General features: G+C 47.3%; 1 protein-coding gene across 6 annotated transcripts in view; it reads left to right on the top strand.

The window, feature by feature from the left end:
* Window positions 1-27,777, top strand: part of CARD11 (caspase recruitment domain family member 11) — a 138,517-nt gene that overhangs the window by 80,300 nt on the left and 30,440 nt on the right. For all 6 annotated transcript variants that reach the window (XM_003819749.5, XM_034963554.3, XM_055115698.2 and 3 more), the window contains 8 exons: window positions 5,160-5,291; window positions 16,110-16,322; window positions 17,941-18,078; window positions 19,356-19,681; window positions 24,105-24,284; window positions 25,202-25,354; window positions 26,001-26,126; window positions 26,799-26,996. In XM_003819749.5, the coding sequence (XP_003819797.1) occupies window positions 5,285-5,291; window positions 16,110-16,322; window positions 17,941-18,078; window positions 19,356-19,681; window positions 24,105-24,284; window positions 25,202-25,354; window positions 26,001-26,126; window positions 26,799-26,996 (1,341 nt within the window). In that variant the 5' untranslated portion in view covers window positions 5,160-5,284. The remainder of the gene's footprint in view (window positions 1-5,159; window positions 5,292-16,109; window positions 16,323-17,940; window positions 18,079-19,355; window positions 19,682-24,104; window positions 24,285-25,201; window positions 25,355-26,000; window positions 26,127-26,798; window positions 26,997-27,777) is intronic.

Genomic DNA, 27,777 nt, shown 5'->3' with positions numbered 1-27,777 from the left:
GAGGCAGGAGAATCACATGAACCTGGGAGGTGGAGGTTGCAGTGAGCCGAAATCGTGCCACTGCACTCCATCCTGGGTGACAGAGTGAGACTCCACCTAAAAACAAAAAACAAAACAAAAAAACCTCTTTTTCACCTTGTTTTCTTCTGTTATTTCTTCTGTTCTTTTTCACTAGGTCTAAATAATGTTTGCCTTGCTATTTGTTGATATGTTAGTTTTAAGACATTATCAACTGACATATTGTTAGATAGATGAGAATTTAGCTCTCTTTTACTAATAACCCATTCAAAGCACTTCCCCTTCCTCCATTTTCTCATTATATTAGGCCACAATCTGTTGTGTTGATTCATCTGTGGCGGTTATATTATTATAACGAGGTAAATATTGTTCATGTTAAGGCAAGTTGTGTGCTCTGATTTTCTTTCTTGTCTGCACTTTTGTTTTTTCCTGGAGTTAATATTGCCTCTTTTTTTTTCCTTTGCTTTTGCACAGGGTTTCTTTTAAATGTACTTATTCTTCATTGTTTCCCCATCTGACTCTCAGATCTGTCATTCGCCTAACAATATGATTTCCTGAATTATCAAATGTATCAGAAAATCATTCTGTTTTTCCCCTGGCAACCTCTCCCTTGTGGACACTCCATGATCCTGTTGCAATCTTGGCCAATTGCTCCTGGCCGCTTTGCTTTCACCCTGGGACTTTCCTTGCTGCTTCCCCAAGTAGATTCCTTGCTTTGTGAGCTCCATACCTTCCTCTTTATTGTTTACTTCCTCATTTTGCTGCATCATATCCTCCAGTAGCTTCCAATGAAAAGGTGCCTAGGAGCAAATATTTGGAGTTCCTGCTTTTCTGAAAATAATTTTATTCTATTTTCACACATAATAGTTTGGGTGGATATAGGATCCCAGGTAAAAAAGAATTTTCCATCAAAAATGTGAAGGCATTGCCTCATTTTCTCCGAGCTTCCAGTATTTGTATTGAGGAGTTTGATGGTATATTTGCTTCCATTCTTCTTCATGTGACCTGAGGTTTTCTCTCTGGAAACTTCTAGGGTCGTTTCTTATTCCCTGGTGGCCAGAATTTTTGCAACAATGTGCACTGAGAAGGTTCTTTTCAACTGATTGTACTAATATTCAAAGAGCCTATTAAGTCTGAAGTCTCATGTTTTTACACTCAGAGACTTCTCTAACGTTATTTCTCTGATAATTTCATCCCTTGATTTATAGTCTATCCCCAGAAGATATATAACAAGAAGACACAGTCTTTGTCATCTCTTTTTAGGATTTCTATTTATTGGATATTAGACCTTCTAAATTGATCTCATTCCCTCCCCTCTTATCTTCCTTCTCTTTAATTTTTTATTTAACTTTTCAGGAAATTTCCTCAACTTTATCTTCCAAGCCTTCTATTGATTTTAAATTTCTGCTGCCTTATCTTTAATTGCCAAGAACTTCTTGTTCTTTGATTGTTCCTCTTCTTAGCACCCTACCATTGCTTTATGGATGCAATGCTTCATCTCATCTCTAAATGATTCTTAATTATCAGGTTATGTTTTGGGGGTTTCTTTTGAGACAGGGTATCGCTGTGTTGCTCAGGCTGGAATGCAGTGGTGCAAACATGGCTCACTGCAGCCTCAATCTCCTGGGGTCGAGCAATCCTCCTGACTCACCCTCCTGTGTAGCCAAGACTACAGGTACATATCACCATGCCCAGCTAATTTTTTGATTTTTTGTGGAGACAGTGTCTCACTATATTGTTCAAACTGGCCTCAAATCCCTGGGCTCAAGCAATCCTCCCACCTCAGCTTCCCAAAGTACTGGGATTAGGGGTGTGAGCCACTGCACCGGCCAGGTTATGTTTTTTAAAATTTTCTCTTATTCTGTGCATTGTCTGCTCCTATCAGGTTCCTTGTGTCTGTGTGACCCTTTTGATCTCTGCCTTTCATGTGGAGACTTTCCTCAACCATCAAGTGATCCTTGCCTCTGTTTATTCTTAAGTGAGAGGCAACAAAAACCCCAGCATTTCCCAGCCAGGCACGGTGGTTCACACCTGTAATCCCAGCATTTTGGGAGGCCAAGGCTGTTGGATCACCTGAGGTCAGGAGTTCGAGACCAGCCTGGCCAACATGGTAAAACCCCATCTCTACTAAAAATACAAAAATTAGCCGGGCATGGTGGCGCATGCCTGTAATCCCAGTTACTCAGGAGGCTGAGGCAGGAGAATCACTTCAACCCAGGAGGCAGAGGTTGCAGTGAGCAGAGATCACGCCACTGCACTCCAGCCTGGGCAACGAGAGCAACACTCCATCTCAAAAAAAAGGAAAAAAAAGAAAAACTAACATTTCGTTTGTCAACTAGCAGGCTTCATTGTGGGGTGAATGGGCATTGATTGTACTTGGAAAACACCACCATGAGGAATCTACAGTGCATTAAGCAATTGATTCCTCTTTTGAGAAGCAACAGTTGTTTGTTTGTTTGTTTTGAGACGGAGTCTTGCTCTGTTGCCCAGGCTGGAGTGCAGTGGCGCGATCTCGACTCACTGAAAGCTCCGCCTCCCGGGTTCCCACCATTCTCCTGCCTCAGCCACTCGAGTAGCTGGGACTACGGGCACCCACCACCATGCCTGGCTAATTTTTCGTATTTTCAGTAGAGACAGGCTTTCACCATATTAGCCAGGACTGTCTCTATTTCCTGACCTTGTGATCCTCCCGCCTCGGCTTCCCAAAGTGCTGGGATTACAGGCGCCCACCACCATACCCGGCTAATTTTTTTGCATTTTTAGTAGAGACGGGGTTTCACCATGTTAGCCAGGATAGGTTGGTCTCGATCTCCTGACCTCATGATCCACCCGCGTCAGCCTCCCAAAGTGCTGGGATTATAGGCGTGAGCCACCATGCCCAGCCCTCTCTAAGCTTTTGTGTTCTTGGTTGTAAGGTGGTGGTGGTGGTGGTGATGATGATACCACCTATCTCAAAGTGTTCTGGAGGTTCATCAGTGACGCCTAACAAAGTGTCTGGCACACACCGGATAGTCTGTAAGCACGAGGGATGGTGTTTTGTCAGTTGCATGTTACACCTATGAGCCGGTCTTGCAAGTGGTCAAGAGACTGACTTTTAATCCTAGAAATCTTCCCTGACCTGAGGACCAAGTTCCCAAATGCTGTCATCAAAATTCTAAAGTCAGAAACAGCCCAGCCTCAGTACTGGTTTTCTTGTGCCTCAGTTTTCCCAACCTACGTTGACATAGTGGGTAGGGGGTAGGGGTAGAACAGCAAGGGTAGTTGTTCAAGCCTGTTTCTCCTTTTTTTTTTTTTTTTTTTTTTTTTGAGACAGAGTTTCACTCTTGCAGCCCAGGCTGGAATGCGACTGTGCGATCTCGGCTCACTGCAACCTCTGCCCCCAGCTCAAGCGATTCTCCTGCCTTAACCTCCCAAGTAGCTGGGACAACAGGCATGCGCCACGCCCAGCTAATTTCTGTATTTTTAGTAGAGACGGAGCTTCACCATGTTGGTCAGGCTGGTCTCAAACTCCCGACCTCAGCTGATCTGCCCACCTCGGCCTCCCAAACTGCTGGGATTACAGGCGTGAGCCACAGCACCCAGCCTTGTTTCTCCTTTCTTGTAATTAAAACCTTTCTTTTTTTTCTCTTTGAGACAGGGTCTTGCTCTGTCACCCCAGCTGGAGTACAGTGGCGCAATCATGGCTCACTGCAGCCTCAACCTCCTGGGCTCAAGCAATGTTCCCACCTCAGCCTCTTGAGTAGCTGAGACTGTAGGTGTACAGGCCAGATAATTTTTGTGTGTGTGTGGAGATAGGGTCTCGCTATGTTCCCCCAAGCTGGTCTTGAACTCCTGACCTCAAGCAATCCTCCCACTTCAGCTTTTCAAAGTGCTGGGATTACAGGCATGAGCCACCATGCCTGGCCACAATTAAAGCCTTCCTTACAATTTTTTAAAGCCTTTTTTTTTTCTGATGATAAACACATTCTCTTTTTTAAGAAAGGCAGACAGTGTCATTTCCCTTTGTGTTTGCTGACTGGCCTGTGGACTGCTCTGCTGCCTTTGCAGAGGCCTTTGGTTCTCTGATTCCCTTCCCCACCCAGCCCCAACCCCTGGCCCTGTCCCAGCCACAGAGCAGGGAGGCCGTGAGGAGACCAGGGAGATGGTGTCCTCCAGAGATGCCTGTCGCCACCACCTCCCCGGGGCTGAGGGCCTCTGACAGTTCACTCCAAGCCCAGCCGATGCCCGACAGGAACAGCTTCTGTCAGCCCCGGGAGATCTCATGTCACCTGTGGTTAGTCTTCAAAGCCAAAACCAAGGAAGTCCTTGATTAAACATCAGCGGCCCAGGGTCCCTGTCACTCCTGAATGGAGCTGTCCTAGAGCAGCTGCCTAAAGCCTGCCCCCCACCAGGTTCCAAGCAGCTTTGGGGACAGGCATAAGGCTCTTTCCACCGTACAAGGGTTTGAACCCCACCTTTCCCTCTTACCATGATTGTCCCACTGCACTCCAGCCTGGGCACCAGAGTGAGATCCTGGCCTCCTTTCTCCAGAAGGAGAACTGACCCTTCCCCAAAAAACCCAAACCCCCAGCTGGGCTCCTGGATGGCTGAGTGGGGCATTAGCGGTGGCCTCGTCAGTCACCATAAGGAACACTGCCCTTGGGAAATTACAGCGTGTATGGGCTACCGCGTGTTCCTGCCCAAACCCATGGCAGGCTGGAGGCTAAAGACATAATTCATAGTGACGGGAACTCTTTGGGGTTTGGGAACGGGGTTTGCTGCTTTTGACCTAATGAATTAGCAGCTGATTAGAGCGGCTCCAGTCTGCAGAGGTTTCCATCAAAGCCTCTTCCATCAAAGATCTTCCACACTGGCCACGAGCATGCCTAAGGCTGCCATCTTCCCTCCTCCCCATCTCCAGGGGTGTCAGGACCTGTGTCAGTGGCCTCCCAGGCTGTCCACTCCCCGGGGTGGAACAGAAGCCCTTCTCCCCCTGCAGCCCCTGGTGTGGTCCACTCTGCCAGTGTCATCGAGGGTGACACGCCCCTCAGGACTTCCTGGCCTTTTCTTCCAAAGCAGAACATCCCTTCAATCCCAGAACGATTCCCTTTCTCTCCATCCTCCGCCTCCTGCTCCAAGGCTGATTATCTCTTCCTTTTCAGATCCCAAGCACTGCAAGTCCAGATGCAACGGGAGCCTGGCTCAAGGGACGACAAGATCCAGCCGGAAAGTGTAGAAGTCACACCCCAATGGCGGGATAGCAGCCCCTGTGTGTGAGCACCCCTCCATGCCAGGTACTCGGCATCTGTTATCCCCTCTATACCTCTCTATATACTATGGAGAGACAGGGTCTTGTTCTATCACTGCGGCTGGAGTGCAGTGACGTGATCATAACATACTGCAGCCCTCCACCTCCTTGGCTCAAGTGATCCTCCCATTTTAGCCTCCCAAGTAGCTGGGACCACAGGCACACACAACCAAATCTGGTGAATTTTTTAAATTTTTTGTAGAGACAGGGCCTTGCTCTGTTGCCCAGACTGGTCTCAAACTCCTGGCCTCAAGCGATCTCCCTGTCTCTGCCTCCCAAAGCACTGATTACAGGCAGGAGACACTGTGCCTGGCCGTTCCTTTATATTGGAAAAAACGCAAGTGAGGGTGACCTGAGACTTGGCGGAGGGGCGGGAGTAGTGAAGGGAGAGAAGGGCAGAGATCAGGCTGTGACACTAGCCGGAGCTTGGGAGACCATCAGAGAAAAGGCTGGCAGGCCGGGGATGTAGTTGTGATGAGACTGAGGGGCTGGCAGAAAGCAAACCTTGCAGGGCCTGAAGATCAAGATCAAGATGCTGAACATGGGCCAGGCACAATGGCTTACACCTGTAAATCCCAGTACTTTGGGAGACCAAGGCAAGTGGATCATCTGAGGTCAAGAGTTCAAGACCAGCCTGGCCAACATGGTGAAACCCCGTCTCTACAAAAAATACAAAAATTAGCCAGGCATGGTGGTGGGCATCTGTAACCCCAGCTACTCAGGAGGCTGAGGCAGGAGAATCCTTGGACCCAGGAGGCCGAGGCTGCAGTGAGCCCAGATGGTGCCACTGCACTCCAGCCTGGGTGAAAGAGCAAGACTCAAAAAAAAAAAAAAAAAAAAAAAGTTGAACATGGCTTGGCATGGTGGTCATGCCTGTCATCCCAGCACTTTGGGAGTCCAAGGTGGGAAGATCACTCGAGCCCAGGAGTTTGAGACCAGCCTGGGCAACATAGCAAGACCCCATCTCTACAAAAATAATTTTTAAAATATTAGCTGGCCACGGTGGTGTTTGCCTGTGGTCCCAGCTACTCAGTAGGTGGAGGCAGGAGGATTACTTGAGCTCAGGAGGCAGAGGCTGCTGTGAGCTGAGATCACGCCACTGCACTCCAGCCTGGGCAACAGCGCAGGACCCTATCTCAAAAAAAAAAAAAAAAAAAAGATTGGAACTTTATCATAACAGCAAGAGGAAGCCACAGTAGAGGTCTTGAATGAGTAAGTCAGGACATGAGGCCAGCAACTCTCATGGAATTCGTCCTCAGGTGGGTCACCTCCTGGTCCTTTGCTTCCCAGGGAAGGTGAGCAACACAGCCCTTCCTGTGGAGCCTAGTCTGGGGGCCTGGCACTTGCTTTTCAGCCATTTGCAAAGAGATTGGTGTGGCCTAGGACCTGTCTCACACTGGAAGTCAAACCCTGCCCAAGGTTGGGTTCGAGTTGCGAGTTGCGACAAGCTCCAGCTAAGACTTAGGTAGGGACGGGCCATCCAACCTGCCATGCTGTTAAAGTTCAGAGCCTTGGGGCCTCTGGGTACATTTCTGAGAAAACTGCCTTCAAAGAAACTGCCCAGAGCTTGACAGAGCCACTGGGTTCATCCCCGGTGATGAGGCTGAGTCATGCTGAGTTAGAGGGAAGTGTTAGAAGGGAAAATACATTTCGAATTGTGTCTGAGACATTTTTTTTCTTTTGAGGCTAGCTACACTCTCCATAGATTTTTTCCATGAAATATTTCATACATATAAATATGTATATATAATGTGTATCTATGAGGCAGAGAACAATGAAACAGACACTCATGTCCCCAGTTGAAGCATAACATAATTCCTTGTGTCACCAATGTCCCCAGGGGACCTTCCGAGGTCACATCTGTCTGGCTGCCCCTCCCCAGGGGAAGCCACCATTCTGATTTTTATCAGTCCCCTTGTTTCTTGGTATAGTTTTGCCGTATATCCTTAACAGTAGGGTTTTGTTTTGTATGTTTAAAAAAAAAATTATTTTTAAGACAGGGTTTTGCTCTGTCTCCCAGGCTGGAGTACAGTGGTATGAGGCTCCCTGCAGCCTCGACCTCCTGGCTTAAGCAATCCTTCCATCTCAGCCTTCTGGGTAGCTGGGACTACAAGCACGCAACCCCACGCCCAGCTAAGTTTTAATTTTTTTGTAGAGATGGGGTCTTGCTATATCGTCCAGGCTGGCCTCAAACTCCCAGTCTCCCGTCTCGGCCTCCCAAAGTGCTGGGATTTCAGGCATGAGCCATCTCACTCAGCCTTGTTTTATATATATGTATATATTTTTTTAATTTTTTAGAGACAGAGTCTCACTTTTTCCCAGCCTGAAATGTAGTGGTGTGATCGTAGTTCATTGCAGCCTTGATCTCCTAGGCTCAAGTGATCCTCCCACCTCCCAAGCAGCTGGGACTACAGGCATGTACCACCATGCCCAGCTACTTTGTTTTTATTTTTTGTAGAGATGGTGTCTCGCTGTGTTTTCCAGGCTGGTCTCAAACTTCTGGCCTCAAGCAATCCTCCCACCTGGGCCTCCCAAAGTGCTGAGATTATAGGCATGAGCCACTGTGCCCAGCCTGTTTTTGAAGTACTTATAGACAGTTTTATACCATGCATCTTCTGTGGCTTGCTTTTTCACTCAGCATCATGTTCCTGAGGTCCACCTGTGTTTATGCACATGGTCATATTTCTTTCCATGTTCACTGCTGGGGAGCGCGCCAGCGTTGAATACACAGTGTATTTATCCACGCTGTTGGACGATGTCTGTGTGCAGTTTCTGGTTTTGGATACACGGTGCTGCTGTTGAACATTCTTGCACAGGTCTCTGGATGCACACGGGTAGGATTTCTCTAGGGATGATATCTAGAAGGGACTCCTGGCATGTATGTTCTGCATGTTCAACCCTACTAGGTGAAACCAACTTGTTTTCCAGCCCTTGCAGGTTTTTTTCATACAGTAACAAATGTCTGCAGGTGAGCCCCTGCTGGGGACAGAGGTGCAATAGCGTCCTTACTCTGTCACTCCAGTGAGAACAGATGCCCCCAGATCATGGCTCCGGCTCTTTGTGATATGAACTCACCCTTCACCAGGCTGCTTTATCTTGCCTGTCCCTCTGCCTAGCAAACTCCCACTCAAAATGCTCCCAGCTCTCTAAGGAGGGGAACCTCAGGGAGGTCTTCACATGAAGGAGGCCTGGGCTGGAACCCCAGTTAGATTTGCTATGTGACCCTCAGCAAGTTGCTAGGGCTCTCTGGTTCTTGGTTTCCTTGTCTACAAAACAAGGGTGAGCACATCCATCTCTCAGAGCCGCTGTGGTCGTTAAATGAGATGATTTCTTTTTTTTTTTTTTTGGAGACAGAGTCTTGCTCTGTTGCCAGGGCTGGAGTGCAGTGGAACAATCTGGGTTCACTGCAAACTCTGCCTCCTGGGTTCAAGTGATTCTCTTGCCTCTGCCTCCTGAGTAGCTGGGACTACAGGCACCTGCCACCATGCTCAGCTGATGTTTTGTATTTTTAGTAGAGATGGGGTTTCGCTATGTTAGCCAGCCTGGTCTCGAACTCCTGACCTCAAGTGATCTGCCCACCTCGGCCTCCCAAAGTGCTGGGATTACAGGTGTAATCACCATGCCCAGCCAAATGAGATAATTTCTATAAAGGGTCAGGCACGGTGCCTGGCACGCGGGCAGCCCAGAGGGGAAGCACTTCCTGTTCTGCCAGCAGGGCGTGTGGCTGCCCTCTCTGCAGGGTTCCAGAGGATGCTGTTCCTCCCACCGGGGCTTGTGTGGGCGGCTGACACTTACCACCAACCTCTGAGCAGCTTGCAACCCAGGGGCTGTGTGCAAAACGTCTTTGCACCCTCTGTTCCCAGCACAGTGCTCAGCACAGAGCCAGTTCTCACTCAAGTCGGCTGAGGTTGAAGAGGCCCTTTCAGTCCAGGCACTCACAAACTGGTCCACTTTCCCAAGTTCAACTTCACCCCTGGTTGCTAAGCAACTGTGCTGCACAGGGGCATTAACGATGGGACAGGTTTCAACGAGATCCAGGGTCTGTGATTTCACTGCATCTGAGGTAGAAGGGTCCCTTGGCCGGGCATGGTGGTGTGCGCCTATATTCCCAGCTACTTAGGAGGCTGAGGTGGGAGGATTGCTGGAGCCTGGGAGCTCAAGGCTGCAGAGAGCTACAGTGAGGTAGGAGGGTCCCTTTCATCTCTGCTCTGGAAAGAAGATTTGGCCCTAGTTATTTCCTGCTTAGCTGACAGGCCGCTGAGGTGGCTGCACCGGGTCACCCGGGGTCCCGGGAGGAAGGCTTTCTATGTCACTGAGCACTCTTGTAACACGTGGTTGGCATGTGCCAACTACAACCTCCTTGCTCATGAAAGCTGGTAAGAAATGCTGGTTGGTCTATCCAGACCTGCCTGTCTTCTTGCCTTGAGCTGCTGTTTAATTCCTAGGCATGTGCCTTCTGACCCCGCAAAAGGTATAAGCTTCTTAACACCTGCCTTTCAGCTCTCTTGTGCATTCATGGTGCTGGGCAAGTCTTTGTACTAAGTAGATGTCTTTATTAGTTAGGAGGCTTTGGGCTGCAAATCACAGTAGACCCAACTTCACAAGGCTTGGGACAAAGAGCATTTATATCTTATAGGAGTCCAGAGGTGGGAGGGACCCAGTGCTGGTTAATTCAGTGCCCAGGAGGTGACATCAAGGTCCGAGGGTCTTTCCAGCTCTCCGCTCTGCCATCCTGAGCCTCAGGATGGCAGAGCGGAGAGCTGGAAAGACCCTCGGACCTTGATGTCACCTGAGGGATACAGGCTGAGGTGCAGTGACCCAAACCATCACATCTACCTTTACATACTCACAGCCAAAAGCCCAAGGACAAGGTGTCCCTGTTAAAGATCAAGGAAAACCTCCAGAACCGCCCCCAGTGCATGTTCCTGCAGGTTGCATGGCCAAAAGCACTTCACCTGCTTGTTTCTACACTACTGGTAGAGACCAAACAAAGGCCACTCTTTGCAGCTCAAAAGATATTCAGCCTCCCTGAAGCATCAGACTGCCTGGCTTTTGGGAAAAAAAAAAAAAAGGATTCTGTTAGCAGGAAGTCGGGGGTCGTGTGGAGAGACACCAGCAGTGCCTGCCACCTAGTCAATAAATAATTCATTGAATAAAATTCTTAGGCTGTCCACTTCTTGAAAATAATAAAAGCAAGTACATTTTCCTTTGTGAATGCAAATGATCACGTGGTCATATTGTCAGAATGAGCCATTGTTGTAGGTGTGTCTATGGTGTTGCTGGCTTTGACCCAGGTAGCCAGTGCCATGTGTTAGCAAAAGGCTCATAGAGGTCAGAACTTAAGGCAGTGAACTATGGAAGTTGTCCTCTATACAAAGTTCATTGGATTCAATGGAGACCAAATCCTCATTTTTAATTACTTTGAATCCAACTTTTGCTCATGACAGAAAATAGATATTTTTACTCAAGGCACTTTGGTTGCAGGGAACAAAATCCCACTTGAAATATCTCAAATTGGCCAAGAGTGGTGGCTCATGCCTGTAATCCCAGCACTTTGGGAGGCTGAGGTATGAGGGTCATTTGAGGCCAGGAGTTTGAGACTAGCCTGGGCAAACTACAGCATTGTGGTGCATGCCTGTAGTGAGACCCTGTCTCTACAAAAAATGTTCAAAACAGCCAGGGGTGGAGGCACACACCTGTAGTCCTAACCACTCAGGAGGCTGAGGTGGGAGGATTGCTTGAGCCCAGGAGTTTGAGGCTGCCATGAGCTAGGATTGCCCCACTGCATTCCAGCCTGGGTGGCAGAGAAAACCATGTCTCTAAAAATAATAATTTTTAAAACAAATTTAATAGCTCAAATTAACGGGGAAGGTGGAAGGATACTGAAGGCCTACAACAAGGACCAGACACCACAGAAGGCCAAGGCTCATGAGGTTGGGAACTGAGTTATGTAGCAAGAAAGATGACCCCAGCCATCCGCTTCTCATGGAACCTCATGGGCTCACCATGGCACCACTCGGTAGACCAGCTTCCTCTGCTTGCTGGTTTCTTCTCTGCCCTCATAGCCTTGACCTGCCTGCATGTCTCCTCACCCTGGCTGAGCTCCAACCTCCATGGCTACACCAATGCCACCTTCTAGCTCAATTGCCCCCAGCATACTCACCCATCCCACCACTGTGAAATCCCCAGGTCCAGGAATTTGGCTGTGGCTAAAGAAGAACATCTCATAATGATAAAATGGTCAATCCACCGGGAAGCTATAAGAGTTATAAGCGTATGCACCTATCAGAGCCCCAGACACATGAAGCAAAGATGGACAGAGCTGGAGGGAGAGATACTTAATTCAACAATAAGAGTTGAAGACGTTGGCCAGGTGCAGTGGCTCATGCCTGTAGTCCCAGCACTTTGGGAGGCCGAGGCGGGCAGATCACCTGAGGTCAGGAGTTCGAGACCAGCCTGGCCAACATGGAGAAACCCCGTCTCTACTAAAAATACAAAATTAGCCAAGCATGGTGACAGGTGCCTGTAATCCCAGCTACTCAGGAGGCTGAGGCAGGAGAATCACTTGAACCCGGCAGGCAGAGGTTGCGGTGAACTGAGATCATGCCATTACACTCCAGCCTGGGCGACAGGGTGAGATTCTGTCTCAAAAAAAAAAAAAAAAAAAAAAAAGAGTCGAAGACGTTATTACTTTACTTTGAATAATGAATAGAACAACTAGGCAGAAGATCAACAAATAAGAAACTTGCACAACACTTTAAACAAACCAGACCTGGCTGGGCGTGGTGGCTTACACCTGTAATCCCAGCATTTTGGGAGGCCAAAGCAGGTGGATCACTTGAGGTCAGGAATTTGAGACCAGACTGGCCAACATGGCGAAACCCTGTCTCTACTAAAAATACAAAAATTAGCCAGATGTGCTGGCTGGAACCCAGGAAGCAGAAGTTGGAGTGAGCCAAGATTGCACCACTGCACTCCAGCCTGGGTAACAGAGGGAGGCTCTCTATCAAAACGAAAAAAACAAAAAAAAAACTAGACCTAACAGACATCTGTAGTACACTCCATCTGACAGCAGCAGAATAATACATTAATCTATGAACTGAGTTTCTCCCAAAGTTAGTTTGGCCTCTGCCCAGGAATGAATGAGGACTGCTTGGAGGTTAGAAGCAAGATGGAATTGGTTAGGTCAGATCTCTTTCACTGTCAGAATTTTCTGTTAAAACTTTTGCAAAGGCAGTTTTACCTCCTCCCTTACAAAAGCAGAAAAAGAAGAGCTAACTAAACCTAAAGCAAGGAAAAGAAAGGAAATAATCAGGACTAGGGCAGAAGCAAATGAACCTGAGAATAGAAAAGGAATACAGAGAATTAATGAAACCAAAAGTTGGTTCTTTGATATATCGACAAAATAAGAGAGAACATGCAAATTACTAGAATCAGAAATGAAAGAGGGGAAATTATAACTGAACTTACAGAGATAAAAAGAATTATGAAGGGAACTGTGAGCACTTGCTGCCAATAAATTAGATAACTTAGATATAATGGACAAATTCCTAGAAAGACACATACTACTGAAACTGGCTCAAGACAAACAGAAAATATGAACAGACCTGTAATAAGTAAGGAGGCTGAATTTGTAAAAATAATCCACAAAGAAAAACCCATGCCCAGATGTCTTCACTTGTAAGTTCTACCAAACAAAAGAAAAATTAATATCAATTCTTAAAAGCCTCTTCCAAAAAGCAGAAGAGGAAGAAACACTTCCTAAATCATTCTGAGGCCAATATCAAAACCAGACAATGACATCACAGGAAAAGAAGTACCCTGATATACCCTGATATCAAAACCAGACAATGACATCACAGGAAAAGAAAACTACAGACCAATATCTCTTATGAATATGAATGCAAAAATCCTATTTTAAAAAACAAGTTAATTAAATCCAGCAGCATATAAAAAGAATTATATACCATAACTATGTGGGATTTATGCCAGGAATACAAGGTTGGTTTAACATCTGAAAGTCAGGTAGTGTAACCCTATCAATAGAATGAAAAACAAAAACCACATGGCAGCCTCAATAAATGCAGAAAAAGCATCTGACAAAATCAAGAACCCTTTCAGGATAAAAACATTCAATAAACCAAGAAGGTAAGAAAACTTCCTCAACCTGATAAAGGACATCTATCTTAAAAACAAAAGCAAAAGCCTACAGCTAATGTCATACTTGACAGTGAAAGATTGGATGCTGTCCGCTAACATCAGTAACAAAGCAAGGATTCCTGCTGTCAACATTTCTATCTAACATTGTACTGGAGGTATTTTAGCCAGAGCAATTAGGCAAAGAAGAGAAATAAAAGGCACCCAGATGGGAAAAACAGAAGTAAAACTACCTTTATCTGCAAATGACATGATCTTATATATAGGATATCATGTCTCTAACAAACTAACAGAACTAATAAATGATTTCACAAGGTTGCAGAATACAAGGTCAATATACAAAAATAAATTATATATCTATAGACCAGCAATGAATATCCCACAAATGAAATTAAGAAAAAAACTCCCATTTATAATGTCATCAAAAATAATGAAATACTTAGGAATATATTTAACAAAAGAAGTGCAAGACTTGTACACTGAGAACTATGAAACATTGCTGAAAGAAATTAAAGAAGATTTAAAGAAAGACATCCCCATGTTCATAGATCAGAAGATTTGATATTGTTAGGTAGCAGTACTCTCCAAATTGATCTACATATTCAGCAGATTCACTACCAAAATGCCAACTGCCTTTTTTGCAGAAATTGACATCCTAATCCTAAAATTAGGTAAAAGGCACCTAATAGCCAAAACAATCTTGAAAAAGAACAAGGTTGGGAGACTCATACTTCCCAATTTCAAGGCCTACTACAAATCTACAAATCTTCCGTAATCAAGACAATGTAGTACTGGCATAAGGATACACATATAGATCAATGGAATAGAATCAATACTGCAAAAACAAATGTTTACTTTTATGGTCAGTTGATTGTCAACAAGGGTAGCAAGATCATTCCATGGGGAAAGAATAGCCTTTTCAAACAAACTGTGCTTAGAAAGCTGGACATCCACACATAAAAGAATGCAGTTGGACCCCTACCTCACACCATACACAAAAATTAACTCAAAATGGATCATCCTCAATGTAAGAACTAAGGTATAATATTCAAAGGAAAAAAACAGGAGTAAGTCTTCATCATCTTGAGTTAGACAGTGGTGTTTCGGATACATGCCAAGAGCACAAGTGAAAAAAAGAAAAAATAAATAAATTGGACTACCTCAAAATTTAAAACTTTTGTGCTACAAACAATGCTTTTAAGAAAGCAAAAAGACAACTGACAGAATGGGAGAAAATATTTGCAAGTCATATATCTGATAAGTGGCTTGCATCCAGAATACATAACAAAATCCTACAACTCAATAATAAAAAGACAAACAACACAATTTTTAAATGGGCAAAGGATTTGAATAGACATTTCTCAATGCACACAAATGGCCAATATGCACATGAAAAGATGCTCAACATCGTTAGTCATTAGGGAAATGCAAATCAAAACCACAATGAGATGCTACTTCACACTCAGTAGGAGAGCTGTAATAAAAAAGACAGACAATAACAAGTGTTAGCAAGAATATGGAGGAATTAAAACCCTCATGGCTTGCTGGTGGCAATGTAAAATGATGCAGCTGCTTTGGAAAACAGTTTGGCAGTTCCTCAAAATGTTATAGAGTTGCCATATGGCCTAACAATCCACTCCTATGTATCTACCCAAGGGAAATAAAAACATACAGTCACACAAAAACTTTTACATGAATGTTCATAGCAGCATTGTTCATAATAGACAAAAGGTAGAAATAACTCAAATGTCCATTAGTGGATGAACAGACAAGCAAAATGTGGCATGTCCATGCAATGAAAAAATCACTGAGCAATTTAAAATAAGTGAAGTCCTGATACATGTTACAACAGGAACAAACCTTGAAAAGTTGCTGAGTGAAAGAAGCCAGACATGAAAGACCATAAATTGTAGGATTTCACTTGTATAAAATGTACAGAAAAGGCAAATCTATACAGACAGAAGGTGAACGAGTGCTGACACAGGGCTGGAGGAGCAGGGATTAGAGGGAAATTGAGAGTGGCTAATAAAGGGTGAGGAGCTTCTTTTTGAAATGACGGAAATGATTTTAAATTGATTGTGGTGGTGGTTGCACAGCTCTGTGAATATACTAAAATCATTGAATTGAACATATTAAAAAGGTAACTTGTATGCTATGTGAATTACATCACAATAAAGCTATTTTTAAAAACGAATGACTTAGATCTATATGTATCCATCTAGATAAATCTCAAAAAAAAATGTAGAGGGAGAAAAACATGCTGAAAAAGGAAACATACAGTATGACACCATTTATGTGAAATTTTAAAACAAAAGCCAATAGTATATATTGTTTAGGGAACTATACATTTTTAGTAAGACATAAAAACTTGGATGGAAAGGGTAGACTCAACCGCAGGATTTTCCCTCTCTGCCCTATAAATAATCTTTTTAAAAATTTATGGCTTAAACTTCCATTGTTTATGTTTAGTATATAAGGAAATATATATTTTTATATTCATACCCCCTTTCTTAGACAAAAGGTAAAATGCCATATATACTTTACTGTACAGGACTTTTAATATATTCTAGAGATCACTCCAGAGGAGTTGATAGAGCTGTTCCAGTGAGTCTGCTTTATTAAGCTTGTTGGGGTTTATGTCTAAAAGGAGGAGGGCCAGAGATGGATGACTACATGGAGACGCTGAAGGATGAAGAGGACGCCTTGTGGGAGAATGTGGAGTGTAACCGGCACATGCTCAGCCGCTATATCAACCCTGCCAAGCTCACGCCCTACCTGCGTCAGTGTAAGGTCATTGATGAGCAGGATGAAGATGAAGTGCTTAATGCCCCTATGCTGCCATCCAAGATCAACCGAGCAGGTAACCTTAGGACCTCTTTGCGGGAGAGGGAGGGCTACCGCACACGGCAACTTCCAGACATACCCTTTGGTAGCTGTACCAAAATGAAGTTGCTCTAGGTCAGGGATTTTTCAACTGGGGTCCGCAGTCCATCACCTACTCATTTGTGTATAGAACTCAAGCTGTCTGTGTATGTAACTCAAAGGATCCATAAACTGGGAGGGGGGAAGAAATGCCATCTTTATTTTACCAACCTCAACTGCAATTCAGCATTGCCCTCAATTGCAAATGTCAGGAAGCCACAAATTACAGGAGTGATTAGTAATTCTTGTGACTTAGGCAACAATGAAAATTACAGATCTCTTCCTATCACTACAGTTACTGCAAATCTCTCAAAATGCCACTTACACTCATCTCTCTTTCAAAATTACAGTACTTATTAGACCTGCCGAGAGGTCTTGTTATTTAATGCATTAATAAAGAAGTACGTTACTGAAACACAAATTTATTTAATATTTGATAACTGGATTTTATTATAATTGGTTTCTTTTGTAATCTGATGTACTTTCTCTGTTTAAAAATATTCCGAGAAGGGTTCCACAAGCTTTTCTAGCCTGACTTCTGGAGGGGGGGTTTATCATATTCAGTAAAGGTAATAAATATGGTTTGTGAAGCTTGTTTTAATTTTACATTATGTACATGTGTATACACATGTACTTGTAGAGTTATCTTTGTTTATGGTCACTAGACCACAATGTTAAATGTTTTTCTTTCTATGGATCAGTTTAGAAGGTTTGATAATCACTGTCCCCCAGCGTGGCTGGTGGTAAGTGGCTCATCAGCTGCGACTCTCTGGCATCCATGGCAGACATCACTAATCAGCATGCTTTCCCACTGAGCTTGGATGTAACTTTGGAATGTTTCTCGAAACAGTACTGCAGGCGGCTTCACCAAACAATCGGGGTTGACATACCATCAAATTTATTTCTTCTGTCCGTCCTAGGGAAAAGGTCGAGTTTTAAGACCTACCTTTCTTCTTCTATATCTCAGAAGAATATCTGAAAATAAAATGTTTAAGGAAGGGCCCAGAAATGTAAGCAATAAGTGGAATCAATAGTATAGAAACTGGGACCTGCTGGGGAAATTACATTTAAGGTGTTTCCAGGTTGTGTAATAATCCCAAAGAAAAACCTAGAACTATCCCTACTTCCTATGATTTTTCCTAGCCTCTCACCCAAAGATTTATCTTCCTGCTCTCAATCCCAGAGAACCATATATTATTCCATAATTTTTATCGTGCTTCCAACCTCCTTCAGTCATAGAAGACCTGGTGCCTACGTGGTTCATTTTGGCCCTGGTCAGTTGGGAAACTCTTCAAAACTGGGGCGGCAATTCCATTTATCCTGGTTCTACCAGTTTATTAGAAACAGAAAACTAACGCTCACCAAATCCCTGTGGAGGGCCTGGCACTTTGATTTACGTCATCTGGGCTCCAAGATACAACTCAGAAGTGATAGAATGTGGGGAGACTGTCTTCTTAGAGTTGATTGAAGGACACAAGTCCAGGATGAGACCAGCCACAGAGACTTGCGTTCCATCAGATATGTATTCTCACAGAGTGATCTGGTCTTTCCCCTAGGCCGGCTGTTGGACATTCTACATACCAAGGGGCAAAGGGGCTATGTGGTCTTCTTGGAGAGCCTAGAATTTTATTACCCAGAGCTGTACAAACTGGTGACTGGGAAAGAGCCCACTCGGAGATTCTCCACCATTGTGGGTAAGTGCTTTTGCCATTGGGAACATCTGGACTCTAAGAGGAGGGGCGTGTGTGTGAGTGTGTGTGTGTGTGTGTGTGTGTGTGTGTCCTCAGTAGTGGCATGGTTCTTAAGCTGTGAATCTATGACATATAGAACTGGGGTCTGTCAACCACTTATTTTGCTTGATGATGAAAGGTTAACAGGGGCAAAGGGAAGCAGGAACCAAGAGAAGTGGGTGTTCACGGACCATCCCCCATGAATGGCGCCAGGTGGAACACAAGTTCATTCTACCCCGTAGATCTTGTCCTTGCCTTGCCTGCATTCTTTCTAGTGTCTCATGGGCCAGAGCCCTTGAGCATCTTGCCTTCTTAATCTTCCTTTCTAAACATTCTTGAATCAGTCTTCTCGCCCGCCCCAACACTTCCCACAGTCCAGACTCCCACAACCCCATTAACTCTCCATATCCATTCCCGATCTGTTCCAGTGCTTTCTCCATTCTTCCTCCCCTATTTAAAACGCTTTGGTGGTTTTTCATTGCTTCTTTGTAAAGACCCAGGTCTTGGCCAGGCACAGTGGCTCATGCCTGAAATTCCAACACTTTTGGAGGCTGCAGCCATAGAATTGCTTGAGCCCAGGAGTTCCAGGCTGCAATAAGCTATGATCATGCCCCTGCACTCCAGCCTGGGTAATAGAGCGAGACCCTGTTTTAAAATATAAAAAAAGTCCCAGGTCTTTAATGCAGCCCACAAGGACCCTTCATGATCCAGTCCCTGCTGACACCACCAGCCTCGCCTTTCTCTTCTCTCTCTCTCCTTCAGCCACTTTGGTCTTCGTTCAGTTCCTGAAATACGCCAAGTTCCTCCCTCCTCCCCATATGGCCTTGGCAATGTTGTTCCCCTTTCCTAGAATGCCTTTTCCCACCCGAACTTAACATTTTACCTCAACCATCAGGAGCCTTCTCCAACCCCCTCTGCCCACGAGGCTGGATCTGGGCCCCTGCTACACACTCTCATAGCCCCATCTACCTTTACTTTGTGAAATCCTCACGGTCTGTAATTCTATTTGTGGTATCATTTGATTTTTTTAAATGTGTTTCTCTTATTACACCCTAAGCTCTCCCGGGGCCAAGGCTGTGAGTCTCGCTCACTCTGAATCCCCAGTGCCTCATGGGCAGAGTGAGTAAAGAGCTTGGCACAACGTTGGTGAGTGAGTGAATGAATGGCACCTGCCCTGCGTCTGGAACCTCCTTTTTCCACTTCCCAGTCCTCAGGCCTGACTGGGTGCCCCCTCTCCACAGTGGAGGAAGGCCACGAGGGCCTCACGCACTTCCTGATGAACGAGGTCATCAAGCTGCAGCAGCAGATGAAGGCCAAGGACCTGCAACGCTGCGAGCTGCTGGCCAGGTTGCGGCAGCTGGAGGATGAGAAGAAGCAGATGACGCTGACGCGCGTGGAGCTGCTAACCTTCCAGGAGCGGTACTACAAGATGAAGGAAGAGCGGGACAGCTACAATGACGAGCTGGTCAAGGTGAAGGACGACAACTACAACTTAGCCATGCGCTACGCACAGCTCAGTGAGGAGAAGAACATGGCGGTCATGAGGAGCCGAGACCTCCAACTCGAGGTGAGGGGTGCCCAAGGGCTACTCCGCCAGGGTGACCCAGGGGAAACAAATGTCACCAGGGCTCAATTCTCCCATAAAGCAGGTGCAGGCACATGCACATGGTCTGCCGGAGCTTCCTGCCAGCCAGGTGAGGGGGAATGGAGGACACAGGGCCTCTGGGAGTTCTAGGTCCACTATGCACCTGCACGTGTACCCATAGTGCTTAGCGCTACCGGGTAAGCAGCCTACATCCCCTGTGCGCATGGGCAGACATGCGCACAAGGACGGACCCAGTGCGCAGCTTTCCACCCCCAGCTCAGTCCCAGATCCACCTTGCACATGCGCACGCAGACCCAGAATGGCTCACTCCGCAAATGAATTAAGGAGATTTACATCTTCTTTTTTCTTTTCTTTTCTTTTCTTTTCTTTTCTTTTCTTTTCTTTTCTTTTCTTTTCTTTTCCTTTCCTTTCTTTTCTTTCTTTTTTTTTTTTTCTTTTCTTTTCTTTTTTTTTTTTTTGAGACAGGGTCTTCCACTGCCCAGGCTGCAGTGGTGTGATCATGGCTCACTGAAGCCTTGACCTCCTAGACTCAAGTGATCCTCCTGTCTCAGCCTCCAAAGTAGCTGGGACTACAGGTGCCCGCCATCACGCCAGGCTATTCTTTCAATTTTTTTGTAGAAAAGGGGTCTCGCTATTTTGCCCAGGCTGATCTGCAACTCCTGGGCTCAAGTGATCTGCCTGCCTTGGCCTTACAAAGTGGTGGGATTACAGGTATGAGCCACTGCACCCGGCCTCGTTCATTCTTTCTGTTTATTGAGTTCCATCGGGTACCAGGCTTTTTGTTTTTGGGTTTTTTGGAGGGGTTTTTTGGACAGAGTGTCACTCTGTCACCCAGGCTGGAGTGCAGTGGTGTGATCACAGCTCACTGTAGCTTTGGCCTTGCAGGCTCAGGTGATCCTCCCACCTTAGCCTCCCAAGTAGCTGGGACTACAGGTACATGCTATGCCAGCTAATTTTTTTCTATTTTTATCCTACCCACCCCCCTTTTTCTATTTTTAGTAGAGACAGGGTTTCGCCATGTTGCCCAGGCTGGTCTTGAACTCCCGGGCTCAGGCAATCTGCACACTTGGCCTCCCAAAGTGCTGGGATTACAGGTATAAGCCACCACACCTGGCCTCCAGGCTCTTTTCCAGGGATACATAGCTGAAGACTAAAACCCTTCTGTCGTGGAACTAACATTGTAATCAGAAAACAAATGCATAGATACTTGGTAGAAATGAGTGCTATCAAGAAGAGAAGACAGGGCGTGAGGACAGAACATGAGGATTGCTACTTTAACTAGGGTGTCCAGGAAAGGTCTCTGAGAAGGAGACACATGAAGAGAGATCTGAAGGGATGAAAGGAGCCAACCATGCAAGTCTCAGGGGGAAATCACTTGCAAAGGCCACAAGTAGGGGGCATTTTGTTTTTGTTTTTGTTTTTGTTTTTGAAGAAACAGCAGGAAGGCTGAGCTTGGGGGCCCACACCTGTAATCCCAGCATTTGGGGAGGCCAAGGCGGGAGGACTGCTTTAGTCCAGGAGTTTGAGACCAGCATGGGCAACATGGCAAAAACCCCATCTCTACAAAAATAAGCCAGGCATGGTGGTATGCACCTGTAGTCCCAGCTACTAGGGGGGATAAGGCAGGACGATTACCTGAGCCTGGGAGGTCGAGGCTGCAGTGAGCCATGCCTGTCAAAAGAAAGAACTAGAAGGAAGGAAGGAAGGAAGGAGGGAAGGAAGGAAGGAAGGAAGGAAGGAAGGAAGGAAGGAAGGAAGGAAGGGAGAGAGAGAGAAAGAGAAAGAAAAAGAAGGAAGGAAAAAGAAAGGAAGGGAGGGAGGGAAGGAGGGGGGAGGGAGGGAGGGAAGGAAGGAAGAAAGGAAGGGAGGAAGGAAGGAGAGGGAGGAAGGAAGGAGAGGGAGGAAGGAAGGAAGAGGGAGGAAGGAAGAGGGAGGGAGGGAGGAAGGAAGAGGGAGGGAGGGAGGAAGGAAGAGGGAGGGAGTAAGGAAGGGGAGGGAGGAAGGAAGGAAGAGGGAGGGAGGGAGTAAGGAAGGAAGGAAGAGAAACAAATGAAAGAGAAAAGAAATGGCAGGAGAGTCAGTGGGGCCAGAGCCAAATAAACAAACGGTGCAGAAGGGAGTGGAAGGGATGGCGGGGTCCAGATCATGGGGGCATGGTAAGAACTTTGGGATTTATTCTAGTTGTGATGAGAAGCCTCTGCAGGATTGAGAGCTGAGGAGTGACAATTGATTTATGTCTGAGAAGGATCACTCTGGCTGCTGGGTGGAAAATAGACTCACAGAATATTTATTAAGCACCTGCCACGTGTGAGGCACTGTGCTAAGCACTGTGGGAGACATGGGGATAAATAACGTGAGCTGTGCTCAGGTCACTTACAATTTAGTGAAGCAGACAGATCCGTAAACAATCCACCGGGAATTCAGGTGAATTGAGTCAGTGGCACAGCAGGCAATAGTGTTTTGGTTAGGAGCATGAGTTTTGTAAGTCCTGTAGCTTTGAGTTCAAATTCTGGCTTTATGCTTTACGACTTACTTAGCTATTGGCCTCAGTTTCCTCATTTGCAGATGGCAATAATGAAAGTAATACGTGTGCCCTAGGATTGCTGGGATACTGAACCGTAGGTCTTTGGCGGAGCGGCTGACCCTGTAAGCACCCCACAATGCTAGCGCCCCATGCCTGCTCATGTGGGACCTGGGACTTAGCACAGGACACTTGGGTTAAGCTTTGAAGATGCTGAGGAGCTTTTTTTTTTTTTTTTTTTTTTTTTTTTTTGCATGAGCAGGAGAGATTTCTATGCTGTTTTTACCTAGGATTTGGGGAAGTTACCCTGTGGCAGAGACTTACAAGTTTCTCTCCCGGAACTTCCTCCTGTGTTATGTTTCCCTGGAGATACATTAATAGTGAGAAAGTGTAAGTAGAATTTGGAAGAACATCTGGCCAGCAGAGTCCCTGGCTGGTTTTCTTGGCCTCGGGCTGCTTCCTGCACGCCCCTTTCTTCATCGTCTCGGGTTAATCACTGGGGTGCAGGAGCTGGTCTTTTCTTGCTAAAGCCACTGCTCTCTACCTGCCAGATTCCTTGAGATGATTCTCCCTCCAAGACTAGATTTGAAAAATGACACTCTCCCCTTTGGTGCCTCCTTTCTTTATAGCCCTCAAATGCAACCTTCTTGTTTGGGATACTTTAGCAAAGCCGATGTGTTTGGGGAGGAACACAGATTAGTCTCACAGGTTGAAGACGTCTTCTGCTGGTCCCAGTTCCTGACACTAAACTCTTGAGTGTGAAAATCAGCACATCTCCACTTGTCTCATTTCCAGATGCAATAGCTGCCTCCTCCAGGAAGCTACTCTTTCTGCCACTAAGTCTAGGGAGGTTCTTTAGGCTGGAGATCCTGTGAAATTACAATTCAGTGAATTTCAGGCTGTCTTCTTCTCCTTCTCCTTTTCCTTCTCCTCCTCCTCCTCCTCCTCCTCTCCTCCTCCTCCTCCTCCTTCTCCTTCTTCTCCTCCTTCTTCCTATTATTCTTCTTTCTTCTCCTCCTCCTCTTCCTTCTTCTTCTTCTCCTTCTCCTTCTTCCCCTTTCTCTTCCTCTTCCTCTCCTCCTCCTCCTCCTCTCCTCCTCCTCTTCCTTCTTCTCCCTCCTCTTCTTCCTCTTTTTCCTCTTCCTCCTCCTCCTCTCCTTCTCCTTCTCATTCCTCCTCTTCCTCTTCTTCTTTCTCTTCCTCTTCTTCTCTTTTCTCTTCTTCCCCTTCCTCTTCTTCTTCCTCTACTTTTCTTCTTCTCCTCCTTCTCCTGCTTTTTCTTCTTTCTTTTTCCTCTTCCTCCTCCTCTTCCTCTTCCTTTTTAGCAACAGTGCTATTTATCCAAATAAAATCTTGTGTGAAACCCAGAAGAACAAACCACACAAGCAGAGCAGTTCTGGGATGTGAAGTCAGTGTGGATGCCCAGAACCCCGACTTGTCAACCATCTCCTCCTTCCCCCTGGGTAACCCCTGGATTCCTCAGGGGAATCCTTGAGTTCCGAGGATCAGAATTTGAAACCCATCAGAGAAGGGCGTTGAAGTGGGAAACACCAACTTGGATCTCTTTTATCCCAAAATCCATAACCTGTTCCACCCGACAAAGGTTGAGGGAATTTTCTCTGAGGACTGTAGCCCCTTTGGAGCTATTCTAAATAGACTAATCAGGAACTCTCCATCAACAGGGTGATGACAGTTTGTTTTACTGGAGAAGGTTTCTTGGAGCCCTTCTCTGCCCGTGGAAGAAGGAGAGAGGGGCATAACTCAGGTTATGCTGCCAGCCCAGTGGGATCGGGGGAAGCGTTGCCTTTTCTGAGTGTTTCTTGCCACCTGCCTTCTCCCCTGGGCACCCTTGGGGTATTTCAGATCGATCAGCTAAAGCACCGGTTGAATAAGATGGAGGAGGAATGTAAGCTGGAGAGAAATCAGTCTCTGAAACTGAAGAATGACATTGAAAATCGGCCCAAGAAGGAGCAGGTTCTGGAACTGGAGCGGGAGAATGAAATGCTGAAGACCAAAAACCAGGAGCTGCAGTCCATCATCCAGGTGAGGGCCTGGGGGCGGGGCCAGCACGGGCAGTGGGAGGGTGAGGGCTTGGGGTTGGGGGAAACGATGAACCTGCCAGGGTGTGAGTCCCCAAGCCTCACCCATGCTGACTGCAGGATCACAGGCATGCGTGCCATCTTTGGGCACCTTTGTCTCCTCCTCTGTAAAGCGGTGACCCCCACCACCCATTTGTCAGAGATAGGATATCACACTTGGGAAAACATGTGCTTATTTGAAGAACTCCAGGAAAATCACCAACCACGTGGAAATCAATGCCCTGGGCACTGTGGGAAGAGACAAGGACATCTAGGAAACCTACGTGCCCTTAAAGATTCCAAGAAACTCAACTCTAAGCTCCGTGCCTCTTGTTCCAACCTCAAATGCCTCCCCACACTTGTCATCGCCGAGTCACTTGTGGGCACAGAGGAGGAAGTTGCTGAGGAGTGACATCCCAAAACATATCTGCAGGGCAAGAAAAAAAACATGCATCCTCCTGCTCCCTCCAGAACAGTCCCCCCAGGAGTGGCTGCCTGGTATTTGAGGCTCTGTTTCAGAGCCAAGGATGAACCCAGCTTCTCCAGAACAGATTCCTTGGTATTTGAGGGGCAGCATCTAAAAAGTGTTTCGGGTGCAGCAACTGCTTCTCTGTGCTCCGATAAGTGCCAGGGAGAACAAAAGGCCCAGGATACGCCCAAGCAAAAGCCAGTTTTCTGCTTCTTTCCAGGCAATAAACTTCTTAAATGCTAAGCTTCTTAGAGACCCCAGGGGACATACATCTCTTCTTGCCTCTACCTTCCAGGCACAAAACCTTCTGCTCTGTCCGTATCTGTTGCTGGTTCTTCTGTCCCCTGCCTTCCAGGACCACCTGGCTCCCCACCCCGACCCTGACCCTCTGAAACCTCCTCCCTCCCACCCAGGCCGGGAAGCGCAGCCTGCCAGACTCAGACAAGGCCATCCTGGACATCTTGGAACACGACCGCAAGGAGGCCCTGGAGGACAGGCAGGAGCTGGTCAACAGGATCTACAACCTGCAGGAGGAGGCCCGCCAGGCAGAGGAGCTGCGAGACAAGGTGGGAGTGGGGATCGCCCGCCCAGCGGTGCCCTCGGCCGGCCCCCTTCACACCAGGGGGCAGTGGTGTGTGTCAGCAGGACCTCCCTGACCCCACACTCCTTTCCAGGGACTAGGTCAGACCCCTGGCGTAAATCCCCTGTACCTCCCAGTATTCAGCCCCTGGCAGAAGCTGCAGTTTATCAACCAGATGAGGGCCTGGGGGTGGGAGCAACGTGGACAGAGGGGAGGGTGAGGGCTTGGGATTGGGGGAACCCACATACCTGCCAAGGTGGGAGTCTCAGAGCCACACCCACACCTTGCGGATTGCAGGATCCCAGATGTGCCGGCCACCCTCGGGCATGTACAAGCTATTGCACCAGCTTAGCACCTGTGTCCCCCTCCTGACTGAGATCACATTGTCCTCCCCTATGTTACCTGGTCCGTAGTGGGTTCACGACAATGCTGGGTTGATTGGTCTCCTACCTTGAGCCCCAACAGTCAGATAGCCGGTTCCCAGAAGGGCAGGCCATGTCCTGACCATGCCAGTTTACGGAGGGACAGGCCAGCTCCAGCCAGCCGGCGGGAAGGCACGAGCAGAGAACAGCTTTCAGTCCTGACCTATTGATTGCTCGATGCGCATATTGATTTCTCTGTGTGGTTCACAGTACCTGGAGGAGAAGGAGGACCTGGAACTCAAGTGCTCGACCCTGGGGAAGGACTGTGAAATGTACAAGCACCGCATGAACACGGTCATGCTGCAGCTGGAGGAGGTGGAGCGGGAGCGGGACCAGGTATGGGCACCACCTGCAGCGTGCAGGGCGGCGAGGCTGCACGGCGGGGCCCGCACCCCAGACCACCGGCTCCTTCAGAGTGTTTTGTCCAGTGCAACGTCACTGACAATGCAGGGATCACTCCTGAATCCATCTTTCCCATTTCTGTTCCAAAGATGAATTCTAAAAGATGAATTCCAAAAGGCTTTTTTGGAAGTCACAGGCGTTTGGGTATCAGGGGGCTCCGAGCTGGGCTCCAGCAGCTCCCACGACCAAGCATGGTTCTTAAATGTTGTCTGTTCTCTTGGGTGAGAGGATGGGTTCAGATCCAGCCCTGTCATTCATAAGGTGTATGCCCATAGGCAAGCTGCCACCCCTGACCTCAGTGCCCTCATCTGTAAAATGGGGATAATTACGGTAGCACCGCCTCATAGGGACAGGCTGTGGCCTTCCAGGGACACTGCATCAAAGCTCTCAACACAGAGCCTGCCACCAGCAAGGGTCAGACCATCGGCTCTGTGATCGCATTAATGAAGAAGGTAGTGACTGACACGCCCAGGGGTCAGACTGCAGACGAGAGCCACAGACGATGTGGCTGGCCCCTGGGTTGGGATGATGCCTGTCCCTGGGCCCAGCTGGATTTGGCTGGGGTGCAACCCCCAAAGCAGCCTTTGTCCTGCTTCTCCCTGGCAGGCCTTCCACTCCCGAGATGAAGCTCAGACGCAGTACTCGCAGTGCTTAATCGAAAAGGACAAGTACAGGAAGCAGATCCGCGAGCTGGAGGAGAAGAACGACGAGATGAGGATTGAGATGGTGCGGCGGGAGGCCTGCATCGTCAACCTGGAGAGCAAGCTGCGGCGCCTCTCCAAGGACAGCAACAACCTGGACCAGGTGGGGCGGGACGGGCAGGACCCCACGCCTGAAGCCAGGTGGGCCCTGGCGCCCACTGAGGACTGAGGGCTGTGGCCAGTCACCGCCTCTCCGTGGGGCCCCACACGTGAAGCCAGGTGCCCCCTGGTGCCCACTGAGGGCTGTGGCCAGTCCCCACCTCCCCGTGGAGACCCACGCCTGAAGCCAGGTGCCCCCTGGCACCCACTGAGGGCTGTGACCAGTCGCCACCTCCCTGTGGGGCCCCAAACCAGAAGCCAGGTGCCCCCTGGCACCCACTGAGGGCTGTGACCAGTCGCCGCTTCCCTGTGCAATGAATGGCTGCTTGTCCTTTGTTTAGTTTTGTTTTGCTTTTGAGACAGGGTCTCACTCTGTCACCCAGGCTGAAATGCAGTGGCACTATCACAGCTCACTGCAGCCTCAAACTCCTGGGCTCAAGCAGTCCTCCCACTTCAGCCTCCTGGGTAGCGGAACTAAAGGCACACACCACAATTCCTGACTAATTTTGTAATTTTTTTGTACAGACGAGGTCTCACTGTTTCCCAGGCTGGTCTTAAACTCCTATCCTCAAGCGATCCTCCCGCCTCAGCCTCCCAAAGAGCTGGAATTACAGCCGTTTGCCACTGTGCCCGGTTGGCTCTTCATATATTTGAAGCCGGAAGTTCCCTCCCACGCCCAGCATAATCCACATCTTTTACTCTTGTGTTTGTGTCTGTTTAGTGATGAGTGGAAGCCACTCATTTTGAAGTTAGAAGATGCAGGGTAGGGCTGGGCACAGTGGCTC

The sequence above is a fragment of the Pan paniscus genome, chromosome 6 (genome assembly GCF_029289425.2).
Source record: "Pan paniscus chromosome 6, NHGRI_mPanPan1-v2.0_pri, whole genome shotgun sequence".
In the NCBI taxonomy this organism is placed as follows: Eukaryota; Metazoa; Chordata; class Mammalia; order Primates; family Hominidae; genus Pan; species Pan paniscus.
Note: the sequence above shows the minus strand (reverse complement) of the source record. Positions and strands in the feature narration are given on the sequence as shown.